At 41.9% G+C, this 16,381-nt stretch overlaps 1 protein-coding gene across 1 annotated transcript in view; it reads right to left on the bottom strand.

Annotated features, from left to right (window-relative positions):
* Positions 1-12,587: 12,587 nt before the first annotated feature.
* msraa (methionine sulfoxide reductase Aa) overlaps positions 12,588-16,381 on the bottom strand; it is a gene marked incomplete at its 3' end in the record, with an annotated part of 46,674 nt that continues 42,880 nt past the window's right edge. Inside the window, exons 4-5 of the mRNA XM_071540774.1 lie at positions 14,242-14,346; positions 12,588-12,694 (exon numbers count right to left, since the gene is read on the bottom strand). Of these exons, the coding sequence (XP_071396875.1) occupies positions 12,588-12,694; positions 14,242-14,346 (212 nt within the window). The remainder of the gene's footprint in view (positions 12,695-14,241; positions 14,347-16,381) is intronic.

The raw sequence follows: 16,381 nt of genomic DNA, 5'->3' as shown, positions 1-16,381 counted from the left end.
TTTATATCCTATTTCTCCTTGCTGTATCCTCTTATATTCTATATTTGCCGCTACAATGACCAAATTTCCCCATAAGGAATCATTAGAGTTTCATCTAATCTAATCTTATTTTATCAAAACCTCATAGTACAAAGGACCTGTCCATCCTTGTCAATATAACTGCTCTAATTCAGCCATTATTGGCATCTTTGGAGAGATGAAACAAAGTAATATTAGTAAAATACACAGAATATACTTATTGTGTAGTGTGTAGTGTGTGTTTGTATAACATGCATCTAGCCGCAGGCAGGCGCTTCAATTATACCTAAGCACAAGCAAGTATACACACACACACACACACACACACACACATTCACAGTAGAGTCAGTGATGGCGATCACACCTTCTCCTCCCTGCGATAAAAATCACTCAGCCAGATGGCTTGTGGGTAATTTAAAAGACAAAAGAGACAGCGAGCAGGAAAAGAGATTGAATTTTTATCTGTAATTTCATCTCTCAACCAGTATCTGTTGTTAAATATCTCTGCATAACACACTACAGGAACAAAGACAGACGGACAGACACACACACACACACACACACTGTACCCACACACACTTAGGAAACTTAAATTCCTTATCTCTAATTGATTATCTTCGTCTAGGCTGTAGATCATGATGGAGGGGTGTTACTGTGTTTTTGTGTGTGTGTGTGTGTGTGCACGCGTTTTCAGCAAGGATTCTTATTATATCATATCACCAATGGTAGAAGAGGAAAATGTGACCCGACACTTACATGTCTACCCTTTTATCTGCACAGCTACTGTTCTCACTGCCGACACGCCAGCTACAAAGTCATCTCTTTGCACTTTGCACGAATACAAAAAAAAACTCATAGGGTTCAAGCCTTTAAAGGAGTACACACATTTTTTGGTAGATTGTCCTGTTAGTCAATGTAAACCGGCAGTAAGCGATTTCAGACCCTGTAACCAATCCTGAAACTAACGTGTGCTATGTGGAGATTTCCGTGAGACATAATGATATAAACAAAGCAAGACTGGAAACCATCAATATTTCTCCATAGGTACGTTTATTTATATAGGTACATTAGCCTTTTTGCAAGGTTTGTCCTTAAGGGCTTCCGTCGCCCAGTAGCTTGGCTGTGTGTGTTTACAAAATGTGTTGCGGTTGCTGTCACCCTCTAGTGGTCAGAAAAAAATCACTTAGTGTAGCTTCAAGTGACAAGAACACAGAAACCAATGTGTCCCAGGTAGATTGTTGGCTCTGGTGCTCCATTCTAACACTTTAGCATACACTATGTTGACTGATAGTAGGCTCCATGCTAACACTTTAGCATACACTATGTTGATAGTAGGCTCCATGCTAACACTTTAGCATACACTATGTTGATAGTAGGCTCCATGCTAACACTTTAGCATACGCTATGTTGAGTGATAGCTCCATGCTAACACTTTAGCATACACTATGTTGACTGATAGTAGGCTCCATGCTAACACTTTAGCATACACTATGTTGATAGTAGGCTCCATGCTAACACTTTAGCATACACTATTGATAGTAGGCTCCATGCTAACACTTAAGCATGCACTATGTTGAGTGATAGCAGGCTCTATGCTAACACTTTAACATACACTATGTTGAGTGATAGCAGGCTCCATGCTAACACTTTAGTATACACTATGTTCAGTCATCCTAGCATTATATCAAAAGTGAGAAAGGCGATTGTAGGACATTGGTAAAATTTACAGGAAATATGACAGAAAAATAATGTATTGTTTTAAACTTTTTCAAAAGTAATTAGTTATTTTGTTACTCACCTTTAAAAGTAACTAGCTACTGTACGAAATTACTCTTTATTAAAAGCAACCCATTAGGGGAGCCTACTTTTACGTTACCCAATTCAAAACATGCCATAGCAACGTTGCTTGTGTTGCCAAGTGTGTTGTCGATCATTGTTTTAAAATGCGATGCAAGACTATTGCTTTGTTTTTAAAAGAGATGTCATTGTTCGTATTTGGGATTCCGGATCCCGCCCCCTTTTTTGTATAACGTGAAAATCCATAGGGGTGTAAAATGAGTGCCTCTAACTATGTCCAGCATTCACATTGAATATTTTGCTTTACAGGGGTCCTCTAATACACATTTCTCTATTTGTTAAGATGGATTCTGGTGGGGTTTGAAGTGGGGCGGAGAGCGGTTGCAATTTGTGCTCGGGGTTGGTAGGTTTGTAGGCTTCACAGGGGAGTCGAGAGTAAACGGAAAAGTAAATACATTAAAATTAGTTCCGATTTCATGACACAGTTCCATGACACACTTTCACTAATCAGGAAATCACAGAACTATTTTTCTCTGCCCTAGCACATATTGCTGTGGGGTGAAAGTGCGTTACTGTCAGTGTGATCTAGGTTTGTGTACGGTCTGTAAACAATTGCCCATGGAGCCATTGAAACCCAGGATAATGCTATTATTATTACTATTATTATTATTAATACTATTAATAGTAATAATAATTGATCAATTCTACAATAAATATGTAATCCATCAAACTGCATCATGACCATCATAATAGAGGTGGACCAGATCCCATTTTTAATAAAAGGGCAATATCGGCCCAATGTATCAGTCTAACCCTAGCTGTCACCAGTGTCAACCTAATTGTATGCTGAAACCAATGTTCCCATCCATCATCCATCCCTGCCTCCAACCTTCCACCCAGTCCTTTGTTCGTCAGCCAGAGGGGCAGAGGTCACGCAGGCCCGGGGGAGCTGGCCTGGCCCTGGGGCCTAAGCGGGGGTCTCTCCTCTGGACTGGAGGTCCCTCGGGGTCGCAGGGGCTGGAGCCTCTCCAACGGTTGTAGGCTGATTATCAATATGCGTTCTTGCGCGTTCTTGTGTCCCCCATGATGTGTTTTACATAATATCTAACCGCCAAAGCACAATCCCAAAACAAAAGAACGACAGGACGGAGGACGGAAAGAAAACCTGGAAGTCTCCTTGCCAACCTCAAAATATTGAGGATCCATCGGATGGTGACTTGACCAACGGGAACAAATTGAAAGCCCCAAGATTCATTGCGACAACCTGGGAAGAACGTTCGTCAAAAGGACGCAAGTATCGAGTTCTTGGATTTGATAATTAGCCTAATATTGGTTTTTCAATGCCAATACCGATATTTTTGGATTGATGCTGCTGATAGCCGAGATTTTGTGCTGATAGTACCATCATCCTGGGTTTCAATGGAGAGGTTTAGTGTCATATGGTCTAAATGCTTTTTCAAAGGCTTTTCCACCCTGACAAGAATAAACTCCTGGGGAAGACACTGAATACTTGGAACTTTTTGTATCGACCTTAAATGGCAGCCAGAGGTAACTGTTTGAAGACTGAGCTTCAACACCGAGAAACAAAAGAAACTCTGTACGGTGACGTCAGTAAACTGCTTCCCAACCCAGCTGGTGTGTGATGCTTTATACCAGTGGTTCTCAACGTGGCATCCGGGGACCACCAGGGGTCCTTGAGGGCATCCCAGGGGGTCCCCAGCAAATTGATGAATCGTTAAACTTCATTATTTCATTTACAAGAACAATTATAGAATGTAGAAGACTATTTTGATCATAGTTTCACTGTTATGTCTCTACCTACAATAAAGATAGTCATGGAATTCTGGACAAAATCCTATCTAGCAATAAAAATATTCTCAGGTTTGGGTCCGAGAGACAAAATCTCATCAAATGGGGGTCCGTGGCCCTAATGTGGACTACATTAGGGGTCCTTGATATGAAAAAGGTTGAGAACCACTGCTTTATACCAAAGTATACCTCAGGCAAAAGATCTAACGTTGGTGAGTCCAGCTTTCTTTGGACGGGAACGCTCGTTCGGAGACAGTTTGGGATTTCACTCTGTAGTTCGGATTCATCACTTCCATGTGTGGAGAGGATTTCCCACTCGCGACCACACTTCCACCAGAATTTAGTTCGTAAAAACAAGGTGAATCCTCGCTCTTCTCTGTTGCGGCCCCACCCCCACCCCCCACCCCCCGCTTTGTGATTCAGGCTCATAAGACAGCTGGATTTTTACCATAAAAATCTTGCCTGGTGCAGCTTTAAAGATAATGAGTAGCAACACAAAATATTGGCTATGGGCAGCTTCACACAAAATATTGGCTATTGGCTTTCAAAGAGGGGTCCAACACTACCTGTGATGCCCAAAAAAATGGCTGCACTCTCCACTAATACCCCCCCCCCCCATGGCATCCCCAACTGTCCCCCTGTTTCCGGTGCATTTGTTTGGGTCGGTCCCGCTAGCTGTGTTAGCAGACTGCCATAAATGCATAATTCACGTCCATTAATTTGCATGTCAGAGAAGCAGATTGCTCATTTGGAATGCAAATACCTCCACTGCTGTGGTAAAGCAGGCAAACGTGAGCGACGCTGATAAGCACCCCACACGAGAGAGAGAGAGAGAGAGGGAGAGGGAGAGGGAGAGAGAGAGACAGAGAGAGAGAGAATGAAATGGAAAATGTGAAGCGGGCGTGTTAAAGCGCTAGAGAGGGATTTAATAGACAAAGACGAGAGGAAAGGCAGTTGCTTTGTGTACAGGAGATGTATGGATGTGTGTGTGTGAGAGAGAGAGAGAGAGAGAGAGAGAGAGAGAGAGAGGGAGAGAAAGAGAGAGAGAAGGAGAGAGAGAGAGGGAGGATGAAAACCATTTCTGAGGACAATCCCTGCCAGCACAATGAGTATGCCGCTTACTTACAGCACCCATGCCTGCACCCACTGGGCGAGCACACACTATTACACAAAGAAAGCATGCGAGCAAACACACACACACACACACACACACACACACACACACACACACACACACACACACACACACACACAGGTCCATAACAGCAGGCTATATGAATGTGTCCACGAGAGGTATTTAATAAGTAAGGCGAAGAAAAAGGCGTGATCGGGAGGTAAACAATGTAGTGGGGGGGGATATTGTGCACACACACACACACACACACACACACACACACACACACACACACACACACACACACTATTACCACTTCCACCTGCCATTCTAGACGCAATGCACACCCTAATGATGGGTAGTAGGGAAGAGAAGAAAAGGGAGGGTCCTTTCATTCTGCAGACAACCGCCAGCCGCCTGCAAGGTAATTTTCTGCAGTGCTGTTTGCACCTTACACACACACACACACACACACACACACACACACACACACACACCTACACACACACACACACACACACACACACCTACACACACACACACACACACACACAGCCCGCCAAATTCCCCAATCACTCTCTGCATGAACAATACAATCAAGCCGGGCGGCGAAGCGAACACGGTCAATACCCTGACACCAAATTAACCAGAGCTATTCTCTCTCTCTCTTTCTTTCTATCCATCTCTCTCTCTCTCTCTCTCCCGAACACTCTTTCTCTCCCGTCTGTGTTTCACTTTCCCGTTCTGCCGTACTGTGTTGTTTATCGCTGGGAAAAAAAAGGAAGAGGGCGGCGTCTTTTTTCTCTCTCAAGAACAGAACGGCACTCGCGGATATAAATAAGAATTCATATGTAAAATGAAAGTAATAAGCTGTGATATATTCAGAGAAATTAATGTCTGTTTTGCTCTCTATCGCTGATGGATACAACACAATAGTGATGCAAGCTATATCCAGCTCATGAAAGTTTGTTTTTTTTAATTTGAAATATGTCCCAATTATGTTATATGTTATATATTATTGGATCAGACCATTGTAGAAGGTAATTTTGTTAGTTTTTCGCCTCTGTACCACTTCTGTTTTGTTTGAGATGTTTCATTTTTTTTCTTTTTGTTATTATTATTATTACTTTTTTTTTACTATTATTATTTATTTATCTCTTATATTCTATTTATTTTAGTTGACTTTATTATTATTATTATTTTTTTTTTTTCCTTGCAAATTTTTTTTTTTTTTATGTGACTATTGACTTTTGTTTTATGCTGATGTTGTTTTTCATTTACTTACTTATACATTTTTTGTTAAAAAGAAAAATCAATAAACATATTGATCAAAAAAAAAAAAAATTTAAGTTTTTCCATTTGCTTTTCTAAACACTCTGGTGTCTGGTACAGTAGCGCTTTCCCGGGAAAAGGAGGACAGGAAGTGATGCGTTTTATGTGGTCCGGTTTGTTTGGAATAAACAGAAGAAGAAGAACCGGGTGGTTAGCGTGAGCAGCAACCACCAATGGCTGAACAGACAGAGAGAAGAGCGCCACCTACAGACGCTATCGGCAACTTCAATGCAAAAAATATTAGTGTGTGTGTGTGTGTGTGTATGAAAGAGAGCGAAGAGCGGAGGAAAAAAAAAAAAACGAGTTTTGCGACTAAAGCGATCTTTGCGGAGGACAGATTTGAGGCCCAGATGGTTTGGCAGGGCGTATGTTTGCTCGGCCAACTGCTCACACACACACACACACACACACACACACACACACACACAGATGGGGGAGGGTGGGAAAAGCAATCTGGTGAGGAAAAAAAAAAAAAAAAACGAGAGAAGAGACAAAAATCTAGCGAGATTGATAGAGACGGAGAGAGAGGGATGGAGGGATGCGGTAATTGGTTGAAGAGGAAGAAGGAGGGGAGGAATGGTGACGGTCCCTATCTGTCTTTCTACCTTTCTATCTAAAAGCGTAACACCCAGCGATAAAAATAACAAATGGGAAAAAAAAAAACGGAAGCCTGTTTTAACTGCCCGTGTGTGTGTGTGTGTGTGTGTGTGTGTGCATGGGCGTGCGAGTGTGTGTGAGAGAGAGAGAGAGAAAGTGTGTGTGTGTGTGTCATGCTTTCGCGAGTTCTATCTCTTCCTATCTATGACCATTATAGATGCCAGCTTCCGGCCATTACTGCTGGGACACCTAGTCACCTCCAGGCTAGGACACACACACACACACACACACACACACACTCACACACACACTGTTCTATTAGCAGGAATACAATCCTCTCTGTTAGAGTTAGACTAATATATGGGGCTGATATTGTCCTTTTATTAAAAATGGGATCTGGTCCAGTCAGTGTGATATGATGCAGTTTGATTGATTACATATTTATTGTCGAATTGATCAATGCTACACTGGTTGTCGATGGCAAGACCTGAACCTGAAGTGATTCTAATGAGACATGATCAGATTCCACACAAGTAGGCATGAATATGTTTTATTATAATCTCAATTTCAAATTTCAGTAGAGAGTTTTAGGGTCCCATGATGTGTTCCAGAGATGTCGGAAAGTTGGAAATGCAATGGAACGGCTCTTCAAGTTGGAATTCCAAGTAGGAAACCCAGAGGTGCTGATTTGGACTTGAGTCACATGAGTTGGACTCGAGTCACATGACTTGGACTCGAGTCACAGTTTTAATTGCTTGAGACTTGACTTGATGCATGAAGAGAAGACTTGAGACTTGACTTGGGTTCTGCTGACTTGGGACTTGACTCTGACTTGTACTCTGATGACTTGAAAAGGTTTCTAAAGCCTTGACTTGAGATCTTGTGTTTGTGTAAATGACTCAGATTGAAAGTGATGAGATTTGTTCCAGCAGACGACTGGATTTAAATTCTGTTTTCTGAATTTGTATGGAATGATTGAATTTATTGAAGTTGAAACTGATTCTAGAAATCAAACTCATGATGCTCTTACCAAGTTTTTATCCTATTAAAACCATATTGCATTGAAAAGTCTGAGATATTTTGTTTTCTTTAAGATATTAAATTGATACTGGACTCTTGATTTGTTCTGACTTGACTTGCTGTTCTACATTTAGACTTGAGACTTGACATTAATGACTTGGACTTGACTTGGTGTTCTACATTTAGACTTGGGACTTGACATTAATGACATGGACTTGACTTGATGTTCTACATTTAGATTTGGGACTTGACATTAATGACTTGGACTTGACTTGGATTCGGTGTTCTACATTTAGACTTGGGACTTGACATTAATGACATGGACTTGACTTGCTGTTCTACATTTAGACTTGGGACTTGACTTGAGACTTGTGCTTCAAGCCTTAAGACTGACTCGAGCAAAGTTGACTTGGTCACACCTCTGCAGCATAGCATTACGTTTATCATGTTTATAAATCCTCAAAAATACACTTATTATGTTTGATTTTCAGATTTTCAGCTTTGCATGACCTTAAATCTGTCAAAACACCTGTGAAGTAAATGGTGAAACATCTAAATCTGAGAAACAGTTGCTAATGTTCTATGCTAATTAGCTAGCTAATGTTGCTCCATGCTAGATCCACAACTTAATACACCAGCAGACAAGGACAGTAAAAGGCCTCCTATTGAGAAAGTGGACACACCAAAATATGACAACGTATTACACATCACACAACACATTATAACACAGTGCAACTCACCACATTATAACCCAACACAACACATTGCATTATAACAACACGCATGGTTCATTGGGTTCGTACATGTAAGGCTGTATATTCTACCTGCTCCTTCATGAGCCATTGCTTCAGCAGCCTCAAATAACTACTAAAAGTTCTTCTTTTGTGTTTTTTTTAGCTGGTAAGAGTGTCCATAAGGGATGGATGACGTGAATCACAGATTCATTGGTCGAAATAAAGGTTACTGGAAAAAAAAAAATGCAAATCCACACCCTCCCCATCCTGATTTACAGCCTCTAACTCGTCATCCTCTGGTTCGTTGGGTTCGTACATGTAAGGCTGTATATTCTACCTGCTCTTTCATGAGCCATTGCTTCAGCACCCCCCCCCCCCCCCCACTGACTCTATTCTGCCTCCACCTCTGTACTCGTCTCTCCGCGGCATCTTTGTTAATGAATGCCCCCCCCCCCACCCAGTCCTTCCATTACCCCTCCTCCCTTCTGCCTCCCAGCCCCAGCTGTCACTCACTGGGTTTATTAACCCTTTGCCCTCTAGCATCCCTTTCTGAGGTCCACAGCTGATTGTGTGTGTGTGTGCATGTGTGTGTGTGTGTGTGTGATGTTAATTTTATTACCACTGGCTGAGAGATGAACAGCTGAGCGGGCATTCCTCAGGGGAGACCAGAGTACACGTGTGTGTGTGTGTGTGTGTGTGTGTGTGCTCCTGCATGCACAGCACTGAGGAGAGACCTCAAATACACAACCTCCAAACCAATCCCCTTTCAAGCAATTCGCCCAGCCAATTATGCTGCATTCATGTTGCATGAGAAAGACAGTAGATACAAGTTTCGTACTAGAAAATACTGTTCACTCAGCTTTCAGATACTAGAAAATACTGTTTACTTCAGTTTTCAGATGGTAAATACTACTAGAAAATACTGTTTACTTCAGCTTTCAGATGTAAATACTACTAGAAAATACTGTTCACCTCAGCTTTCAGATGGTAAATACTCAAGGTTTGGTGATGGACCCAATTTCTTTTATTTATTTATTTTTTTAATTTATGATTTTTATGCATATACGCATGTGTTACATTGGAATGAAGGTACAAAACCCCCTCCACCCTCTCCCAACCCTTCCTATCCCAACCCCCGCCCCCTCCCCTTCCAAGGTTAGCAGACTAGCAAACGCAAATGCATTTATTTGGTAATTTGCGAGGGTCCAGCTCAGGCTTTGTTAATCCAAAAACAGCTGTTAGAGGGTTCGGATCTAGAGTTACCCCACATAGGAATGAAAAAGAGCCAAATATCCAGAAACTGGTCAAGGTGTGACAAGAAGATTTGAAATACAAATGTTTTATAGCCATAGTCCGGCCCTTACTGAAGAAACCTAATTTAGACCCCCTCCTTCTTAGCAATTACAGAGCCATATCCAAGTCTTCTTGTCTAAGATGTTGGAGAAAGTGGTCTTCTCTCAATTGATAGCTTTAATGAATAATAATGGTATCTTTGAGCAATTTCTTACCAGTTACCAGTCTCGCTTTCTCCTGTTGAAGGTTACATGTCCCACAATGCCAAGTGAAGAGGCAGGTAGCAAGTTTACTAGCTTAAAGACCCTATAGCCAACTTTTTTGCTTTATGAAGTAAATGTTGAAGTAAATGTTGGTTCCCTATAAGCCTCGCTTTCACTATGCAATTCTGTCTGCCACCGGGTACGATCTCCTGGGAGAATGAAGGCTCGATTTACGGCACGAACGAAGTGCGTCATCCATTGCGCGACGAAAAGAGGAATAGGATAGGTTTTCCCCCGGTAGCTATCGGTTGCTATCCCCAGTAGCGGAAATGGCGGACGGTGGAACAACCGAAGTGACAGTGGAAACACTACCCGGCAAGAGAAAAAGAACCCAGTTGACGGAGGAGGCAAAGAAGGTGAAGAGGGAGAGTGATAGAAATAGAGGTAAAACACAGAGTGAACCTCGGACAGGCATTCACTTGATGGAGACAGCTCCGGGACTTGAGAGGGTTCATAACAGACATTCAGTTGGCATTCTTTCTACTGGATAAGTAAGGAACATAACCTGCCTACTTATTAATACTACCGGATGTTTTACTCTGGCTTTATCATAGCACTGAGATCGGAGTTTCTAGTTCAAATTGGGATTGTTACGGTTGTTTCTTGCTTTGGACAGTAGCTAGGCTGCTGGCGGTAGCGTTAGCCATGTTGCTAGGAAGCCAGGAACAGCCAGAAACAAACATCTATGTTTCTTTCTGGAACAAAAGAAACAAACATCTAACTATGTTTGTTTCTGGCTGCTAGGGTTAGGGTTAGGGTTAGCTAGGCTCTAACGGAAAGCGATCTGGTTGTCTTTGCGACAGCGGCGCAAACAACAATACCACTTGGAAACGCTAGGGGGGGACAACGGGGGGAAAGATGAAAAGTTGTCTGTATCCACTTTAACAAGTTTACTCGCTTGCTCTATTGATTCCGCCGTTACGAGAATATTTTCAGGAACGGGAGAGGGAGAGCGCCACTTTTAAACCGCGAGGAAGGAGACAAGCTAGTTTTTAAAAAAGTGAAAAACTACTGAATGATCCGGGAGGAGCTTCGAACACATTAGTTTCAGGATTGGTTATAAGGTCTGATATCGCTTATTGCAGGTTTAAATGTGTCGTTAATGACTTGGGGGTTAATATAGCATATTTACAGATATCTGTCGGACCTGATAGTCATTTTCCAGCCTTCTCTCCATGCTCATAGACAACCTGTATCGATTTAAGCATCATCTTTTCTGATTCAGTGGTAGGTTGCCAAGTTCTGTCTGCAGTAAAACTCTTCCTTGTAAAGGTCTGGGCTTGGAGAGATAGCACGATTTTTATCAATAGCTAAAGAAGCTGTGATAGTTTGACCCAATGGTTTGATAGTCTTTTGGTGCGTTGCTTATTTTCAAAGGCAAGAAATTAGATTATTTGGCCTCTGAAGTATGCTTTTAAGGATTTCCAGAGAGTATATAGAGAAATGCAGAGTCTTGTTGACCTTTAAAAAGAAGTCGTTGTGATCATGGAGGAATTTCTTACATTTATTACATTAAATTAACAGGTCAAGCTGTCAATTCTGATATTACCAACAGTGAAGTACCTGTAGTCAAGTGTAGGGAATGATATATTCATTTTATGAAATTTATGATTTTCATCATTTTGTGACCACAACTCTTAAAATGCCAAGGCTATTTACAGTCTTTAGAGGCTGGACCACAGCAGTGATGGAGATACAGGGAAGTAGAGAGAGGAAGACAAAGAGAAGAGAGAGAGAGAGAGAGAGAGAGAGAGAGAGAGCTCTGAAAAACCAGTATTATCAGAGGAACCAACGAAGGAGAGAGAAAAGAAGGGATGAGGAGAAAAACTGAACTCTAACAAAGACCACAAAAGAACAGAATAGAATAGAATAGAGTAGAATAGAATAGAATAGAATAGAATAGAATAGAATAGAACCACCTCCTCTTCTGTTTCCATGGCAACAAGCCCTGTTGCTGAGATGGCAGTGCAGATGTCTCAGCAGGAGAGAGAGAGAGAGAGAGAGAGAGAAGCCACCAGCAGAGGGAGTGGGTGAACATGTTTCGTTTGTGTGTGTGTGTGTGTGTGTGTGTGTGTGCATGTGTCTATGTCTTACCGCTAACATTTGCCATATATGTCTGTATGCCTCTAAATTCAACACACACACACACACACACAGACACATTATCTTTCAGTATTCATCTGTTGTAGCCAGAAGCCCCTCCGAGTGTTTCTGATACACGCCGAAGGAAAGAGGGATAGACGGAGGGGGAGAAGGAGGAATAGAAAGAGGGAAAGAAGAAGCGAGAGGGACGGAAAGAAAGGAGGGAGAGACATATGGAAGGCGTTATAGATAAAAGGAGGGAGGGATGGAGGGATAGAAGGGAGAAGGAAGAAAGGATAGATAGAAAAGGGATGGAGGGATAGAGAGAAAAGGATAAGGGGAAGGAGGGAGGGGATGGATGAAATAATTTTACATTTATCAATAAATTAATTATGAATAACGAAGATGAAGGTCAGGGCCAGCACTAAGCTACCTCAGGATGGATGGATGGACGGATGAGTGGATGGATGAGTGGGTAGATGAATAGATGGAGGAATGATGGATGGATGGATGGAAGGAAGTGTGTACCTTCTGATATTGCTGTCTGGAGGCCAGTGCTTCCTCTAGCTGTTGCTGGGTGGAGGTGTAGATGGCCGAGCGGTAGGTCGTCCCAACGTCGTTCCCCTGGCGCATCCCTGAACACACACACACACACACACACACACACACACATACATTATGTAAGATCTAGGAGGTTAGTAAATATGTATATGTTCAAATATATCATAATTATTCAAATTAGTGAATAGATTAGCGAGTATTAAAGCAGTGAATAGAATAGAGTGAACCATTCCTTAAAAAGGAACGAGTGTGTTTGTGTCCATCAAAAAACTTCTCCTTAGCGGGAAAAAGCATGACAAGGATGCCATTTTGGGAAACCCTCCAAGGAGGTATAAGAAGAGAAGGAGAGATGAGGAAAGAAGGAGAGGAGGAAAAGGAAGACCTAAGAGAGGACTGCGTAACAGCCTCCGACAAGAACGAGTCCCACTTCAGGTGATGTAAGGTAGCGGCCATATTGGAGGTCCACAATTCTTGGCAACAACAGTTGATTGCATTTCTAAACATACGACTTGTCCATCTCAGCAGAATTGAATAGACATAATTCATTTCTGTGCTGTAATTTCATCACTGATACATCTGATCAATTTAGTGTTTAGATAATGCCAGCGTTAGCTAGCTAACCATAGTATCTGGTCAGCTAACCATCACCGTGTTGTTGTTAACACATCTGATTTTCACACTAGCTAACCTACTACTATCCAAGTAGTAGCTAGTAATAGCGTGTTAGCACTAACGTTTGTTGCTTTGCAAAATTTGCCAGCTGGCTAGTTAGCTAGCTAAGAAAGCCAAAAACCAACAGCTTGTTCAGGTTAACTCAGCTGACTCTTATCAAACTACAACTCAGTGTTTTGGAGTAGATTTCAGTCTGATTTCAGTTTCATGGGCTCTTTCAGTGCACCTTAAGGAGAACACATTTACTTAGTTCTACATGTAGATTACATTTCCCCCAATCATTTCGTAATTCTTGCCATATGTAATAGCTTTTTCAACATTTACTTGTTTTTAGAATACAAACTTAACAGTGTCAAACGTAGCTTGAAGTTAGCTGTTGCCGCGGCTAACAAACACACCCCAAATAAGACGACATGGATGTGACAATAAAGTCTGTAAGGCAACATGTTTCCTGGCGGAGACTTCCATTTCTTCCTGTGGGTGTCAGGTGATTGACAGTAAGTACAGTGTAATATAATGCCAGCACATGAAAACATTAAACTCGGACACAATGAAATAACGATAAAACAGAAACTTTGACCAAATCAAATGAAGGATTCATGTTGTGATGGATTATCCAGCTCTGTAGAAGTTGGTTTTCATACTGTACAAGAAGGAATGGCAGCAAATGGTTTCTGCTGAAGGGAGAACGAGCACTGATATCTCCAACTATGCTGCCTGTGTGCAGAAATCACCAGGAATAATGGGAAGGAAAGGCGCAACCTCGAGCATTGGCACAAACTTAAAAAAAAAACAGTATAATACGTTGAGCACTGAGTATACTTGCCTTCTAAGCTCTCCATATATTTGAAAAACTGGGTGGAGCTGCAGCCAAGTAAGATGGGAAGTGGGTGTCTGTCGAGGATATGTGTGTGATTGAGTGTGTGTGTGTGTGTGTGTGTGACTGTACCTTGAGTTGGGTTGTGGCTTTCCCAGAAAACTTTGAGCATCTTGGCAAAGCTGATCTGGTCAGGATGGTAGACGACTCTCACCACCTCAGTATGGCCTGTCCTACCTGCAGAAGACGAGATCTGTGAGTGAATGTGACTCTGTGTGTGTGTGTGTGTGGGTGTGTGTGGGAGAGATAAGACATGACAAACAAATATAGTGTACTGGCCATGTAAACCAAAATGGCCATTGAGTATGTTTACATGCACACCAATACTCTTCTCTAATAACCCAGTTTATATGTTGTTTGCTTGGTAAATACAACATCCAGGTTACTGCGTCTGGTGACCTTTGACATGGATAGCTTTAAAAAAACAAAAGACATCTGACTAAGGTGTTTACAAAATTTTAAAGGTTTGAAGGACTTCATTACCCAGAAATCCTGTAAGGTGATGCCAGTGAACTAAATGTCTTCTTCTTAGTGTGTGGTGGGGGTGGAGGTGGAGGTGGAGGTGGTGAAGAGGTTCAGCCATCATTGGTGAGTCCGGCTTTCAGAGACACTTTTGGATTTCACTCTTGGGTTTGGTTTTTCGCACCAGTGACCATACCGAATTTAACTTAATTTGGACAAATGGGGTGAATCTACAGCACCTCAATTAGTGGGGATGGGACGCTCTTCTCTGTTGCAGCCCCACTTTGACATAAAAATAATTAAAATGCATTAGTGTATCCCAGAAGGTCCCCTACAACAGTGGTTCTCAACGTGGGGTCCGGGGACCACCTGGGGTCCTTGAGGGAGTTCCAGGGGGTCCACAGAAAATTGATGAATTGTTCAACTTTAAACCATTATTTCATTTACAAGAAGTTAATACAATTAGAGAATGTAGAAGAATGACTGTTTTGATCATAGTTGCACTGTTATCTCTCTACCTACAATACAAATAGTCATGGAATTCTGGACAAAATTATATCTAACGATAAAAATATTCTCAGATTTGCGTCCGAGAGACAAAATCTCATCAAATGGGGGTCCGTGGCTCTAATGTGGACTAAATTAGGGGTCCTTGATATGAAAAAGGTTGACTCACTGCCCTACAATTGAATAGGTGTGATGGGTCACTCTACCTTAAGGAACTACTTACTAAAGAATTCCATTGGCATTTGCTTCAGTGGAGACTTTTAGTGTCCTGTGATGGTTTCTTGTCATTTTTTGGAAAAATGAAAATGGTCATATTTACATGAGCAGTCCAAAAATATCGGTACCCCATATCGTTCGAAGGCCAGTTTTAACATACAGCCATAACAAACCTTCACTTCGGCAGACTGACAGACAGTAGCTGTTGCCGGTAATGAGTCTAACCCCATTACCCTGCACCTCCTCTTCCCCCCTCTCTCTCTCTCTCTCTCTCTCGCTCTACCTCTTCTTCTATCCCCCTCTCTCTCTTATTACTTTTTTAATATCACGAGTTATGGATTCCTACAGCAGATATTGGTGAGCGGAGACGTTGCTTACGCAGCGGTCGATATTAAATTAATACCTCGCCAGGCCAATCCCCGACGGAATAAATTCATCTCGGACGAGACGATGAAAAATAAAGTAGCGGTGGGCACCGAGACGGAAAATAAAGCTGTGGAGAGCTGTTGTCCACATACGTTCACCTGTAAAGCTATCTTTCTCTCTCTCTCTCTCTGTCTCTCTCGCTCTCTCTCTCTCTCTCGCGTGCTCATTGTCATTCTATCACTCCTCTCATCCTCCTCCCATCCTTCTTTTTTTCTTCCCGCTCTCTCTCTTTTGTAGCATACCTGCTTAGATGGCAATGCTGCTTTCAAGGTGAACGGAAGGACAACCAGCAGTGTGTTTGTGTGTGTGTGTGTGTGTGTGTGTGTGTGTGTGTGAGTGTTTCTGGATCTCACAATGGAATGAGAGCAGATACCATGGCTTCCAATGGACTGGGCAATTCAATTCAGTTCAGTTCAGTTCAGTTCAGTGGTAACACTTTACAATAATAATACAGTAATTAAGGGTTAGTTAATGCTTACTAAGCATTAACTAACCCTTAATTAACAGTTAACTAATGTGTCTGGTAATCATTTACTAATGGTTTTCATGTTAACTAAGGTATTAATTTATACATTATTTAATAGTCATCTTTATAACCCTA

Source organism: Centroberyx affinis, unplaced genomic scaffold (assembly GCF_046629955.1).
Source record: "Centroberyx affinis isolate AG114_WGS23_722 - 3 ecotype Tasmania unplaced genomic scaffold, CSIRO-AGI_Caff_v1 ptg003719l_1, whole genome shotgun sequence".
NCBI classification, from domain to species: Eukaryota; Metazoa; Chordata; class Actinopteri; order Beryciformes; family Berycidae; genus Centroberyx; species Centroberyx affinis.
This window is presented reverse-complemented; position numbering and strand designations above follow the sequence as displayed.